The 16,060-nt window shown below is 32.0% G+C and overlaps 1 protein-coding gene across 1 annotated transcript in view; it reads left to right on the forward strand.

Moving 5' to 3' along the window:
* The first annotated feature begins 8,723 nt into the window (after nucleotides 1-8,723).
* The window catches only part of LOC111420778 (huntingtin), a 36,983-nt gene continuing 29,646 nt past the window's right edge, over nucleotides 8,724-16,060 (forward strand). The window contains exons 1-4 of the mRNA XM_023053817.2: nucleotides 8,724-8,922; nucleotides 8,982-9,768; nucleotides 9,820-10,006; nucleotides 10,070-10,434. Coding sequence (XP_022909585.2) covers nucleotides 8,843-8,922; nucleotides 8,982-9,768; nucleotides 9,820-10,006; nucleotides 10,070-10,434 — 1,419 coding nt within the window. The 5' untranslated portion in view covers nucleotides 8,724-8,842. The remainder of the gene's footprint in view (nucleotides 8,923-8,981; nucleotides 9,769-9,819; nucleotides 10,007-10,069; nucleotides 10,435-16,060) is intronic.

Raw genomic sequence — 16,060 nt, forward strand, 5'->3', positions numbered from 1 at the left:
ATAATTAATTCTACTTTGCTTCTTGCGCTATCGCGACGCCATCAATTAAAGGCTTCACAACACTAAATCTACAACTTTTCAAGATAACAACTTTTATTAAAAATGAGTTTATCAATTATAATTTAGAAAAAGCGGTCGTTTTTGTTTATATAGATTTTATATAGATTGCTATTTACGTCGTAAGTTCAAGAGGATAGTAAAAACACTTTATATATGGGTCATAATCGTATTTCCGCCTGGAGTGGCAAATAGGTTAGTCGAGGGAAACACAGCAACTTCACGGCTTTTAAGTAACTTGAGTGCGTATTTTATTGACAAGATGGTAGCTTTTTCGTGCACTCACCGAGTCAAACTGTTTATCTTCATCTGTAGGTAAGATAATGATGGTCGTAAAAGAGAGTAAATCCATATTCTTAAAAGTAATTTAAATAAAATAATCTATATTAGCTTTTTAAATAATTATTAACTTTCTAATTTCAATATTAATTTTAATCGAAAGTTACGTAATTAAAAAAAAGAATGTAATTAAGATAGTATTTAGCTGGACTTGTAACACAATTACTCCCCTAAATGAATAGGCAATCAAGAGGCCATGAACAATTACTCATTTAGAACTCGACGGACATCGAACAATCCTATTGACAACCCATCGAAGTTCATGTACGTGTACGTCCTCTAGAATCCAGAATCTATTCACAAATAACTGATGCGTAATACATAGAATTCACTTTATATTAACCATTTTGAATAGTACCAGCTCGATATGGGCTGGTTTAAAAAAAATTTGTATAAATAAAGTAAAAAACTACTACATTTGCGACAGGTGTTGAAGTCGGATTTTGGAGAGGTATACGAACCCATCACGTACAGATGCATTTCAAGAATCGACATCCGGATTGCTGGCATCCTCCTGAGGGATAATAGATATCGAAGCATCAGATGTTGCCCCGCGCCTATAAATCTCATTTAGTTTGCACCCGTTTCGTATCCTGAAAGTCGGAACCCTTTAAATCCCGTTGTAATCCTCCGATCGAACTCTCAGCTTCCGCTTCCATTTTCGAAACCAACCGAATGTACCTTGTTTCAAGTAAAAGGTTTACGTGCGGGGTTACGGATTTATTTTCCAACAACGACGAGTTGTTGTAATAAGTATTATTTTAAGGAAAATAAATACTAAGTATTTTAACAAATCGTTAATTTCTTTCAAGTATTTGTAAATATTTCTTAATGGCACACATAAATTTGGCTTCGTCAAAATAAATTAACAACATTTTTTAAGTGCGAAGGAATACACTCGACGACCACGACTCGATCCGCTATCTGCAAATTGAATTCCACCCTCGGAATCAGTTCTGAAAAGTGTTTTCCAATCTATTGCACTTAACCGATCCAGTGGCGGTGTAATCCTTCGGCGAATATCTCTTCGACGGGGGCGGTAGATGAGGCAGGTTAAGCCACTCCACTCCAGGTGGAGATTGGATCCGGCGGTGAACAACGGGTGACAGCTGATTGAAATTGGACAGAAACATGGAGAGGATTTTTTTTTTGCAAAATAGATAAGGTGAAAGTCATGCCTTTTGTTGGTAAAATTTTGCTTTTGTCAGGTACTAGCAACGTTATGCGGAGAATGAACGAATGCGGTTGCTTTTGCGATTCGTGGATGATATCAGTTTACGTTCAGCAAAAATGGACCCAGCTATTCATCGATTATTACGGCTATAAATAAAACCTTCGGTCAGTGGGGTACTCTATTTTTATCGACAACAGGTGGATTTTGACAAGTGTATTATATTTTCTTTGATTTATTGTCAATATCTATACCATTTATAATCTACTATTTACATTTTTATGATTATTTTGTTATTTAACTCAAATCAAACAAGATTAATGAATAAATCAGTATTGATGATTATAGAAATTAAGAAATTATCAATTCTCAAGTGGTTCTAACTACAAGATTGACTTATGAAATAATACATGAATTAACAACGTAATTTTCGAAATCCAGTTAATACCAAGTAAAATTACAGGAAATTAGTAAATTTACAAAATATTACATTTTTTTAATATGAATTACACAAAGCAATTAAACTATAGGAAAAACCTGCAAATAATAAATAAATCTATTGCCATAATAAGAAACAAAAAAAATACAAATTAAAGAAAATGTATACATTTAACTTAATGCATAAATACGGGCAAAAGGGTCGATTTATCGCGTAAGCGATATCTTCCAAACAACCCAATCAATCAGCAGTATACTAAGTTATATAAGAAAAAAATAAACGGCAAGCTGCTATGCTAAACTTTTGGTCACTGAAAACGTTTTACTTTATGTGGTTTTGAACAAATTTGAATGGATCTAAATCATTTTGCAATCATTTAGACAAGTTTCCAAACATTGCCAATCAAGTTTCAATGATTTTGAGCAATTTTGCAACGTTATAGGTTTGCTTTAATCAACATTAAATGCAATTTTATATGATTTTGAACAACTTGGAATGCATAAAAATCATTTTACAATCATTTAGACAAGTTTTTAAATATTATCAACCACTTTTCAGTCATTTTGAACAATTCTGCATTGTTATAGGTTAGTTTTAATTATCATTAGACGCAGTTTTATATGATTTTGAAGAATTTAGGTTGGATATAAATCATTTAGACAAATTAATATCTTTGAAGTTAGCTTAAAATGATTTTTTTCTTTTTAACTTTTAACAATTTTGCATCGTTATATCTTAGTCTTATCAAAAAACTTTTATAACAAAAGTTGTAGCAAATTTTCTTCTTAACAATATTGCTCTCTTGTATATTTGCTCTCAGATACGTCAATATCGAGAAAAATACGAAAATATGAAAATTTTATGCAAATAATAATAAATAAAATAATAAATAAATTTATTGCCATAATAAGAAACAAAAAAATACAAATTAAAGAAAATGTATACATTTAACTTAATGCATAAATACGGGCAAAAGGGTCGATTTATCGCGTAACCCAATCAATCAGCAGTATACTAAGTTATATAAGAAAAAAATAAACGGCAAGCTGCTATGCTAAACTTATGGTCACTAAAAACGGTGCATAATTATAGTTGCTGGAATAAAAGAAGAAGAGAAGAGAAGAAAAGGGAGAAAGAAAGTTCTCAGGAAGATACTTGGAGAGCCAATAAATGACGTTTTAGGTGGTTTTTAAATGTTACAAGGTGACGAATATTACGGATCTCAGCAGGCAGACTATTCCAAAGGGTTACTGCCTGCACAGCACACGATTTACGGTAAATCTCGGTACTATGGGTCGGGAACATAAGCACAGAATCTAACTGAGATCTAGTGGATAAACCATGCGACGACAAGCGTTGAAATATGCAATACAGATACCTTGGGGTTTGATTGTGAAGAACAGTGAACTTAATATCTGCAAATAATTACGGTATGGGGTTATGTGTTGAGATCTCTCGAGATCAAAGATATACCGTATGCAGTTGTTTTGAAGTCTTTGCAGTCTGTTTCGTAGTGTTACCGAAAGATCAGGATATGCCGTGTCAGCATAATCAATATGGGGGAAAATCAGGGAAAAACAAAGATTACGACGGATCATGGGAGGAAGGAAGCAACGGAGACTTTTTAGTGAGTGGAAACAATGATAGACCTTTCTGCAGACGGATTGAATTTGAGGTTTCCAGGACATTGTAGAATCCATAACCATCCCAAGGTTTCTAACCGTGTTTGACAGCTGAATAATGTCTCCGACAAGCATTAAGTGAATGGATGAAAAATCATTCAGCTTTGCCAGTAAAGGTCGACTGCCAAACGCAATTGCTTGAGTTTTAGCAGTATTTAATTTAAGGCCATAACGTTTGGATCAATCCAAAATATTAGAAAGGTCGTGATTAATACGTGCAATTGCTTCCGGAAAATCATCAATAGTTGTCGTAGTGTAAATTTGGAGGTCATCAGCATACACATGATAATTACAAGAAATACAGTGGGTGACGGCATTAATAAAAATCGAAAAGAGCAACGGACCCAACACACTACCCTGAAGTACACCACATTTAATAGCACAAGCAGACGAGAAATAAAATAAATGGAAAATCAAGGAAAACAATGTAAATGTATTTAATAAATTGGTAAATCATGTAATATTGTTAAAAATTACTATTACGAATATGTAAAATACGGGATGGCCCCACCACCACTTTCTGCGTTCAGTCGGCCGAATAGCGTTGCAACTATGCATAACGCGTTGGCATCATTGTGCCGAATACAGTCTAATAACGTATGAATCTCTTATAATAATAATAATAATAAACCACTTTAATCTGTCCATTTAGTGTTTGGTGCCCTTTAGTACGTATACAGGGTGTCCCGTTAAGCGTACGGAGCGGCTGTATCTCTAGAACGGTAAGGCCTAGAGGTTTGGGAAAAAAATCCTTATAAGCAAAGTGACCAAGAGAAATAGCTGGAAATTATTTTAAAGTTCGTAATTCGACCGCTAGGGGGCGTAACTGCCATTGAGAAACATAAAGTTCCCGTTATCTCAGAAACTTAGACGATGAGCTATAACTTTGACAACATCATTTAATAGCTTGGATAATACCGCATCGCTTTTGTTTTGCGATATTTCTCATATCTGTCATAATAGGGAAGGGGGAGGCCAATGCGTTTTCATATGTTTACATTTTAATATCTCCTAGACCATTCAACCGATTTGAATGTTTTTGGTGTTGTTTGAAAGAGCATTTTATGCTCTTTTTAAAGTTATTTTCAGTAAGACCGTCTGCTTTAAAACAAATGAGCTAGAGGACGTCATCTGCAGCGATTACATATTTTTGTGATTTTTGAAGAAAAGTTAAACGGAACGATACTATTTACTTCACAGACCCTTAATCACCTTAAAATTTGCTAAATTTTAGTGAAAACCGCATCTCGATATCGCCACCCGTTCTCGAGTTATAGAAGAAAATATTAAAAACTCGAGTGCAATCAATCCGATCCAGTTACCTCATCGAGAAAAACAAATCACATAACCATGGTAACTGTAAACATGTCATTTACTAACGCAGAAGCGTATGATGATTTATTTTCAATGTTTCGAATACGATGCAACTGCATGGCAAAAATGAGCAATGCAATTACGACAAAGAAAGACATTTTTCTCTAGAAGTGTTTTTAAGATTGACTTAGCGATTACGGAAAACTGGCAACGTGTAGCCCATTCAGACATCTCTATGAATTCGTAAATCATATTGGTGCGCAATGTGATCCCACATAATCTGGGAACTCCGAAAAATTGTCCACAAGAGTTCTCAAGAGAATAATATCTCCACCACGTTCTTACATCAGGCCTTAACAGATACCGATTATGATAACAGATTGAACTATTACCATTGACTTTTAAATATGATTTGGGCAAATCCAAACCTTTTATCACAAATGTTATGGATGCATGAAGCATCTGTCCACAAGCTGATGTAAACTTGCATAATATGCATTCTTGGTTCGAGTAAAACCCACATTGCTTTCACCTCTTTATCTATTGGGTAGACTAAACGACCTGACTTTTCAAGAAAAACCAATAACCAGGAAAAATATGACAAAACACTAAATACCAGTAAAAACGTGTCCAGGGCCGAGACTTAAGCAGCGCTTTTTTTTCGTCGAAACTAGATTAAATAAATGCATCGAGGTTTATGGAAGGCATTTCGCTCATTAGTGAGTTATTTTTGCCAAAAATTTAAGTTATTCTAAGTGTTTTGGTTTATTTTGTTTTATTATCATTGTTGATGTCTCATTGATCCGTTGGCTTTTCAACACGCCTCAAAAGTAGTTTTGAAGCAGTTCTAAACTTGGGTAAAGTGTGAAGGAAGGTTCTAGATAATAAAATTTTTGTTCTCTCTTATTTGTTTCCTAAGGTAACTTGATCTGATTAAGATATACGAATTTTTAACATTTTCTTTTATAATTCGAGAATGGATGGAGATATCGAGATGCGGTTTTCACTAATATTTAGCAAATTTTATGATGATTAACGGTCTGTGAAGTAAATAGTACCGTTCCATTTAACTTTTTTTCAAAAATCATAAAAATATGTAACCGCTGCAGATAACGCCCTCTAGCTTATTTGTTTCAAACCAAGCGGTCTTACTGAAAATATCTTTTAAAAGAGCATGAAATGCTCTTTCAAACAAGACCAAAAATATTCAAATCGGTTGAATGGTCCAGGAGATATTAAAATGTAAACATTTGAAAACGCATTGGCCTCCCCCTCCCTTATTATGACAGATATGAGAAATATCGCAAAACAAAAGCAATGCGGTATTATCCAAGCTACTAAATGATGTTGTCAACGTTATAGCATATCGTCTAACTTTCTGGGATAGCGGGAATTTTATGTTTCTCCATGGCAGTTACGCCCCCTAGCGGTCGAATTACGAACTTCAAAATAATTTCCAGCTATTTCTCTTAGTCACTTTACTTATAAGGATTTTTTTCCCAAACTTCTAGGCCTTACCGTTCTAGAGATACAGCCGCTCCGTACGCTTAACGGGACACCCTGTACAGGTTGTACACAAAGTTTTTGTGTTCCAAGTTTGCCGTCTGTTAAAATTGTAAAAGTTTACACTTTTTCCACTATTCTTTTAATGTTTTTGTACTGTAAAACATTATAACAATGGTGGAAAACCTATTGGCTTTCATAATTTGGACATAAAACGAATTTGGATGTGTAGAACTTCCATAATGACATTCGTATTTTAACATTTATTGCTATAAGCTTAAGAAATTAAGCTTAAAATTATGTAAATGTACAGGGCTGAATAATGAATTATTATATACCAGACGAACTACAATATTCATAGCACAATACTGGCAGTCCAGTACTGGCAATAAATTACCAGTACTGGACCATGTAATTATTTTTTACTGTGATATTTTGACTATTTTGGAAAATATGCCTCAAGAAAGCTCTGTAGAACCTCATTAGAATGTAATCCATTGAATTCCTAGTTCAGTACATTAGTATTCGAGAAGTTTACCCTTAGATTGACCCAAACCCGATAAATTTCCATAAAAAAATCACTCAGTAGTCAATAGCCATTTTCTAATAAGAACTAGTAAATAATCCATTAAATTTAATGAATTACATCCTATATTTAATGTTAATGTATTCTATCCAGGTAACAATATACGAGAATGACACGGTCGTTCTCGAAGCATCTATCCTCGTTCTATTAATAAACACTTTGAGGGTTCAAAGTTGCCTCGACCATAACCACCACCGGATCTGCATTTAAATTGGGCGATAACCGGCCGGAATTAAACGCATTAGTTTAGATGAGAATCGATAGGGCAATCCGTTTTCTCCGCCCTTCCAACGTGTCTGTGGGGTTCCTTGTTTCTTCGCCCGCAAACCAAAAAGGGATTGGACGTTATTCATTCCCTCGTCGACAACAAATTCGGAAGTCTATGCGTTGCGATAAAATTAAAGCCCTAATGAACTGAAATCCCGCAGGGAACAATCTCGTTTCATCCAATTATTATTATACAGGAGTGTTTCGGAATTACTGGATGTGGAGAATTTTATTTTATTTTAAAACTTTATTACCAAGCCGTACATGTGATCAACAACATGATTAATTATGGATATAGCGTTATCTAGTTATTGATAGATTTCGAAATTGACGTGATACAATCTCAATAGATTAGATAGGGATTATGGGATTGTTCATACATAACATAGTTCATTAATCAAAACTATATCACAAAAAGGTCTTAAAGCACGTAAATCATAACTTATTAAACATTTTCCATACCGAGTGCGGTTGGGAAACTTTTTGAAAAATATGAATAATTAATTCCCTTAGGAGTGGCTAAATTTAGTTTGGTGGGAATTTTCATTCGTTTCGCTTTATAATATAGGTCTGGTTTCTAGTGAGATCGCATTAAAAACTTTCCGGCGCATCCAAATAGTGTCTCACGATCGGATTTTGGCATTCAGACAGTTAAATACGATTTTATTTCTATTCACGCCATCGTAAAATTTGCATGATTGCAATGCCGTCGGTTACGATGCCTAGAGAGAAGTGTTTCGTTCTTTGCTGCTTTCGATGCAAAATGTTGCACTTTACATAAAAGTATCTTCGGGTACAGAACTAAAAAGAAATGAATACAAGAATAAATAAAAATGTAAAAGAACAAAAAGTTTTTAATATTTAATCGATATCTTGAAAATTTAAGAAATTAAGCATGAAGGCTTTTCTGGCCGGAGTTAATTGAACTAAAACTAGAACTAATTCTAGCATTATCAGTAGAATTAACAATAAACCTAGAACTATTAGTAGAAACATGTTGGCTAAACCCAAATGATTCTAATTTTCGGTTTTGTATTAGTTGTTACTACACTGGACCCAACTCAGCTTTTTATTGAGCTAATAAATGTTGCTGATAGTAATAAAAAAAAATAATAAAAAATTATCTCTACAATTTCAAATTTAAAATCGTTTCAGCGCCATCTCTTATAATTCTTAGTAATCATTCCCTTTAATATGAAATTAATTCAAATCAATACTATAATAAGATAAATCTAATTTCAATAATGCCTCCTCTATAAAGTAAATACAAATATTTTAGTAATTAACTTAAAAGGAAATTAAAATAATAATCTAATCTGAAAATCAACAAAAGCCGATAATATAGAACTCTATTATATTATAACTGTCAAAAAAAAGATGTAAACACAAGAGCACCTGTCAAATGTGCGGTGTTGAATATTGTTGAATTTAAATAAAATAATAATGATCATGTGATAATTAAATTGTTTAATCACCACTTAACAATGGCAACTCAAGAAAAACTTTTGAAATCCTTGGAAGGTCTTCAACAATTAATAAATATAAAAGGAGATAATATTTCCAGGTAAAACTTATTGTTGCTTATATTTTAGTTGTTATCCCATTTATTTTTTGATTGTTTAGTCGTAAAAAGGAAAAAGTACAACATTGTCACTTCATAACCGAAGCAATAACCAACTCGGCGATTAAAATAGCCCCAAATTTTAGCCAGCTGTTGAGTTTTACGTTTGAGACGTTACTTGAACTTTGTAATGATGCGGAAGCGGATATTCGTACGATAGCGGATGAATCGTTAAATAAAATAATAAGGGTATTAAATGTTGATAATATTGGAAAAATACAATTGGAATTACATAAAGAAATAAAGAAAAACGCGGCAGCCAGGTCTTTAAAAGCTGCTTTATGGAGATTTGGAAACCTTGCTCATATGATAAGAGTTTATAAAGGAAAACCTTATGTTGTTAATTTAATTCCTTGCATTGTTAAAATTTCGGAACGAGAGGAAGAATTTTTACATGACACATTAACAGAATCACTTCCGAAAATTTTAAAAATTCTTGGTTGTTTTACAAACGATGGTGATGTTAAAACTTTAATGAAGGCGTTTTTAAAAAATATTTGTCAGCCTTCTCCTGGTATTCGAAGGAATTCTGCAAAATGTATATTAATTTTATGTCTAAACTGTAGAAGGCCGTATTACTTTATGGTTTATGCATTAAATCAGTTATTAGATTTGTTGTTACCAGTGGATAATGAGTGTAATAGTTTTACAATTTTGGGTGTTTTGGGTGGGGTTAAAGTTATACTACCTAATTTAAATAAAAAGGAAGATTATCAAGAAATGGTTAATAGTTTTGGAGCTAAAAAGGATTTACAAGAAATTGTTGTTTCTTTAGATAGACAGATACAAGTAAATATATTTTTATTAATAAAATGATCTATTTAAAGATTTAATTTTTAGATTTATGAACTTTGTCTGCATTATTTATCTTATAATGATCATAACATTATTAATATGGCTTTAGAAACATTAAATATTTTATTACAAAATTGTCAAAAAGAACTTAAAGAAGTTTTATTATCAAAATCTGGTATAACTCAAAGCAAAATTAAACATATTGATCCAGATTTAAATAAAGGATCACCTTGTAAGTGATGATTTTACTTACAATACAAAACAAGTTTTATTTCAATTTTTAAATAATTTTCAGATGAGATGAGTATAGCTTCTTCGAGAAGTTCAGAGGAGAAGCTGTTAGACTCGTTATCTGACCCATTAACGAGTGACATTGAGAAATGGATTGATCAGTCGACTTTATCAATTATCAATGTTAATTATACCTCGTTAACGAAAAATTTGCAAGATGAATCAAAATTGTCTTTAAATTTTGATAATGTTGATACTGGCGAGGTGGATTTTGGCGAAATATCAAAAAGCAATTCGGATTTGGAAGAAATTGCAAAAACTGATGGCAGTTTTGATAATATTAATGCTTCTGAAGTTGAAGTTGGGTCACAGTATAGTTATTTAGCTGAAGATACTGTTTCAATAATTACTCTAACAGATGTTACTCAGGTAAAAAAATATATATACCGGGTGTAGTGTATTAGGTATGAGTAGAAAAAATTTGAGGGGTTATAGGTCCCCTTGTTGTGATTAAAAAATTCTTATAACACAATGTCCCATTCTTTACAATTCTTAAGATATGATACAATAAAGTTAAGGGTTTGAAAGTTAAAGTACTGCTGTATAAAGAATTATACTAAGCAGGCTTTGCTTATGTATATAGCTTTAATTTGACACATAAACGTCAATGTTTTATCAAAAAAAAAATTTATCACTTCTGTTTTATTATTCTTTAATGTGAAAATTTACAAAAATTTAGGTTTAAATAAATAAACTTGCTTATTGTATTTAACAAAATTACAAAACTAGAAACAAATTGCAAAGCAAAGCCTGCTTAGTATAATTCATTAACCAGTAGTACTCAAACTAGTGAACCCTTAACTTTATCATATCATATCTTAAGAAGGACAAAGAATAGGACATTGTGTTATAAGAATTTTTTATTCAGAAAGATGAGACCTGTAACCCCTCAAATTTTTTCTACTCATACCTACTGTGAAGTCTATGTGTTATATCTTGCACTTGATTGTACCATTATGTGTTGTCTCATATTGTTTTAATATACAGGGTGTAACTGGTTCCTTACAACTTTTTCAAGTTCCACTATTCATAGAGATTTGAAATTTAGGTAGCATGGGTTGTTCATATATAAATAGATTATCATTTATTATATCAGAGTATCTTATACAAGGTGGTCAAAAATTCAATTACTGTTTCTCCATATTTAATGGCGAGAAAGGCGAAAATTTTAAATGGAATGCCCCATATTTTTTTAGCCTATTAGAAAGGAAATTTAATTCTCTACAAATTATCTATAAACATTCCTATACCTATTCATTGTAGTTTGCCTCATATTGGGAAATTTATTAAAATACAATATATAAATTGGGAATTTTGACAGTTTTTGGTCCATGTTTGTATTATTGTTATCATTAGCCAATATTTGAAATTTGTTTTGCATTAATGGCGAATTTAATATACTTTTGGACATGATATGTTGAACACTTAATGAGAGATGCCTAACATACCTAACGCCCATCACAAGGAAAAATTTTCAAAAAATTGATAAATTAACATTCTGGAGATATCCGCTTCCTATTTCTAGAATGATTATAGTTAGGTTTAGACTGTTTATGTGGATATGGATTATGGGTTGTGAGTTCATTATGAACCATTTTCGTTCGTAATGTTTTTCTGTATCAATTTTAATTCTTGACTTATGACGAATATTTCAGAAGAATATCTTTAATTTTAACATTTTGGATATTTCCTCTTCGCCCTTCTAAAATGATTATGGTTAGGTTTAGACTGTTTATGAATTATGGTTTTTGAGTTAATTACGAACCATTTTCATTCATAATGTTCTTTTCTATCAATTTTTATTCTTTACTTATGACGAATATTCCAGAAGAAAATTTTTAATTTTGACATTTTGGTGATTACCGCTTCCTCTTTCTAGAATGATTATGGTTAGGTTTAGACTGTTTATGGATTATGGGTTGTGAGTTCATTATGAACCATTTTCGTTCGTAATGTTTTTCTGTATCAATTTTAATTCTTGACTTATGACGAATATTTCAGAAGAATACCTTTAATTTTAACATTTTGAATATTTCCGCTTCGCCCTTCTAAAATGATTATGGTTAGGTTTAGACTGTTTATGAATTATGGTTTTTGAGTTAATTACGAACCATTTTCATTCATAATGTTCTTTTCTATCAATTTTTATTCTTTACTTATGACGAATATTCCAGAAGAAAATTTTTAATTTTGACATTTTGGTGATTACCGCTTCCTCCTTCTAGAATGATTATGGTTATGTTTAGACTGTTTATGGATTATGGGTTGTGAGTTCATTATGAACCATTTTCGTTCGTAATGTTTTTCTGTATCAATTTTAATTCTTGACTTATGACGAATATTTCAGAAGAATACCTTTAATTTTAACATTTTGGATATTTCCGCTTCGCCCTTCTAAAATGATTATGGTTAGGTCTAGACTGTTTATGGATTATGGCTTGTAAGTTCATTACGAACCATTTTCGTTCATAATGTTTCTCTCTATCAATTTTATTTCTTGACTTATGACGAATATTCCAGAAGACAACCATTAATTTTGACATTTTGGAGATTTCCGCTTCCTCCTTCTAGAATGATTATGGTTAGGTCTAGACTGTTTATGGATTATGGCCTGTAAGTTCATTACGAACCATTTTCGTTCATAATGTTTCTCTCTATCAATTTTAATTCTTGACTTATGACGAATATTCCTGAAGAAAATCTTTAATTTTGAAATTTTTGGGATTTCCGCTTCCTCCTTCTAGAATGATTATGGTTATGTTTAGACTGCTTATGGATTATGGTTTATGAGTTAATTACGAACCATTTTCGTTCATAATGTTTCTCTCTATCAATTTTAATTCTTGACTTATGACGCATATTGCTGAAGACAATATTTAATTTTGAAATTTTTGGGATTTCCGCTTCCTCCTTCTAGAATGATTATGGTTATGTTTAGACTGCTTATGGATTATGGTTTTTGAGTTAATTACGAATCATTTTCGTTCATAATGTTTCTCTCTATCAATTTTAATTAATTCTTGACTTATGACGAATATTCCAGAAGACAACCATTAATTTTGACATTTTGGAGATTTCCGCTTCCTCCTTCTAGAATGATTATGGTTAGGTTTAGACTGTTTATGGATTATGGCTTGTAAGTTCATTACGAACCATTTTCGTTCATAATGTTTCTCTCTATCAATTTTATTTCTTGACTTATGACGAATATTCCAGAAGAGAACCATTAATTTTGACATTTTGGAGATTTCCGCTTCCTCCTTCTAGAATGATTATGGTTAGGTTTAGACTGTTTATGGATTATGGCTTGTAAGTTCATTACGAACCATTTTCGTTCATAATGTTTCTCTCTATCAATTTTATTTCTTGACTTATGACGAATATTCCAAAAGAAAACCTTTAATTTTGACATTTTGGAAACTTCCGCTTCCTCCTTCTAGAATGATTATGGTTAGGTTTAGACCGTTTATGGATTACGGCTTGTAAGTTCATTACGAACCATTTTCGTTCATGATGTTTCTCTCTATCAATTTTATTTCTTGACTTAGGACGAATATTCCAAAAAAAAACCTTTAATTTTGACATTTTGGAAACTTCCGCTTCCTCCTTCTAGAATGATTATGGTTAGGTTTAGACTGTTTATGGATTATGGGTTGTGAGTTCATTACGAACCATTTTCGTTCATAATGTTTCTCTCTATCAATTTTATTTCTTGACTTAGGACGAATATTCCAAAAGAAAACCTTTAATTTTGACATTTTGGAAACTTCCGCTTCCTCCTTCTAGAATGATTATGGTTAGGTTTAGACTGTTTATGGATTATGGCTTGTAAGTTCATTACGAACCATTTTCGTTCATAAAGTTTCTCTCTATCAATTTTATTTCTTGACTTAGGACGAATATTCCAAAAGAAAACCTTTAATTTTGACATTTTGGAAACTTCCGCTTCCTCCTTCTAGAATGATTACGGTTAGGTTCAGACTGTTTATGGATTATGGCTTGTAAGTTCATTACGAACCATTTTCGTTCATAACGTTTCTCTCTATCAATTTTAATTCTTGACTTATGACGAATATTCCAGAAGAAAACGATTAATTTTGACATTTTGGAGATTTCCGCTTCCTCCTTCTAGAATGATTATGGTTAGGTTTAGACTGTTTATGGATTATGGCTTGTAAGTTCATTATGAACCATTTTCGTTCATGATGTTTCTCTCTATCAATTTTATTTCTTGACTTATGACGAATATTCCAGAAGACAACCATTAATTTTGACATTTTGGAGATTTCCGCTTTCTCCTTCTAGAATGATTATGGTTAGGTCTAGATTGTTTATGGATTATGGCTTGTAAGTTCATTACGAACCATTTTCGTTCATAATGTTTGTCTCTATCAATTTTATTTCTTGACTTATGATGAATATTCCAGAAGAAAACCATTAATTTTGACATTTTGGAGATTTCCGCTTCCTCCTTCTAGAATGATTATGGTTAGGTCTAGACCGTTTATGGATTACGGCTTGTAAGTTCATTACGAACCATTTTCGTTCATAATGTTTCTCTCTATCAATTTTATTTCTTGACTTATGACGAATATTCCAGAAGACAACCATTAATTTTGACATTTTGGAGATTTCCGCTTTCTCCTTCTAGAATGATTATGGTTAGGTCTAGATTGTTTATGGATTATGGCTTGTAAGTTCATTACGAACCATTTTCGTTCATAATGTTTGTCTCTATCAATTTTATTTCTTGACTTATGATGAATATTCCAGAAGAAAACCATTAATTTTGACATTTTGGAGATTTCCGCTTCCTCCTTCTAGAATGATTATGGTTAGGTCTAGACCGTTTATGGATTACGGCTTGTAAGTTCATTACGAACCATTTTCGTTCATAATGTTTCTCTCTATCAATTTTATTTCTTGACTTATGACGAATATTCCAGAAGACAACCATTAATTTTGACATTTTGGAGATTTCCGCTTCCTCCTTCTAGAATGATTATGGTTAGGTCTAGACCGTTTATGGATTACGGCTTGTAAGTTCATTACGAACCATTTTCGTTCATAATGTTTCTCTCTATCAATTTTATTTCTTGACTTAGGACGAATATTCCAAAAGAATACCTTTAATTTTGACATTTTGGAAACTTCCGCTTCCTCCTTCTAGAATGATTATGGTTAGGTTTAGACCGTTTATGGATTACGGCTTGTAAGTTCATTACGAACCATTTTCGTTCATAATGTTTCTCTCTATCAATTTTATTTTTTGACTTATGACGAATATTCCAGAAGAAAACGATTAATTTTGACATTTTGGAGATTTCCGCTTCCTCCTTCTAGAATGATTATGGTTAGGTTTAGACTGTTTATGGATTATGGCTTGTAAGTTCATTACGAACCATTTTGGTTCATAATGTTTCTCTCTATCAATTTTAATTCTTGACTTATGACGAATATTCCTGAAGAAAATCTTTAATTTTGAAATTTTTGGCAATTCCGCTTCCTCCTTCTAGAATGATTATGGTTATGTTTAGACTGCTTATGGTTTTTGAGTTAATTACGAACCATTTTCGTTCATAATGTTTCTCTCTATCAATTTTAATTCTTGATTTATGATGAATATTCCTGAAAGAAATCTTTAATTTTTGACATTCTGGAGATTTCCGCTTCCTCCTTCTAGAATGATTATGGTTATGTTTAGATTGTTTATGGATTATGGTTTGTGAGTTCATTACGAACCCTTTTCGTTCATAATGTTTTTCTCTATCAATTTTTATTCTTGACTTATGACGAATATGCCAGAAAAAAATCTTTAATTTTGGCATTTTTTCAAAATTTTCTTTCGCATATTTCCGGTCACTAGTGATGAAGACAACGAAATAAATATTAAAATAAAAGCTTTAATAAAAACTATATCATTCCATTTAAAATAACGAAGTTATGGTCTATTTCCGGTAGACCGAAAGTGACTGCCATCTTGAAAATATTTTAG

The sequence above is a fragment of the Onthophagus taurus genome, chromosome 2 (genome assembly GCF_036711975.1).
Source record: "Onthophagus taurus isolate NC chromosome 2, IU_Otau_3.0, whole genome shotgun sequence".
Classification (NCBI taxonomy): Eukaryota; Metazoa; Arthropoda; class Insecta; order Coleoptera; family Scarabaeidae; genus Onthophagus; species Onthophagus taurus.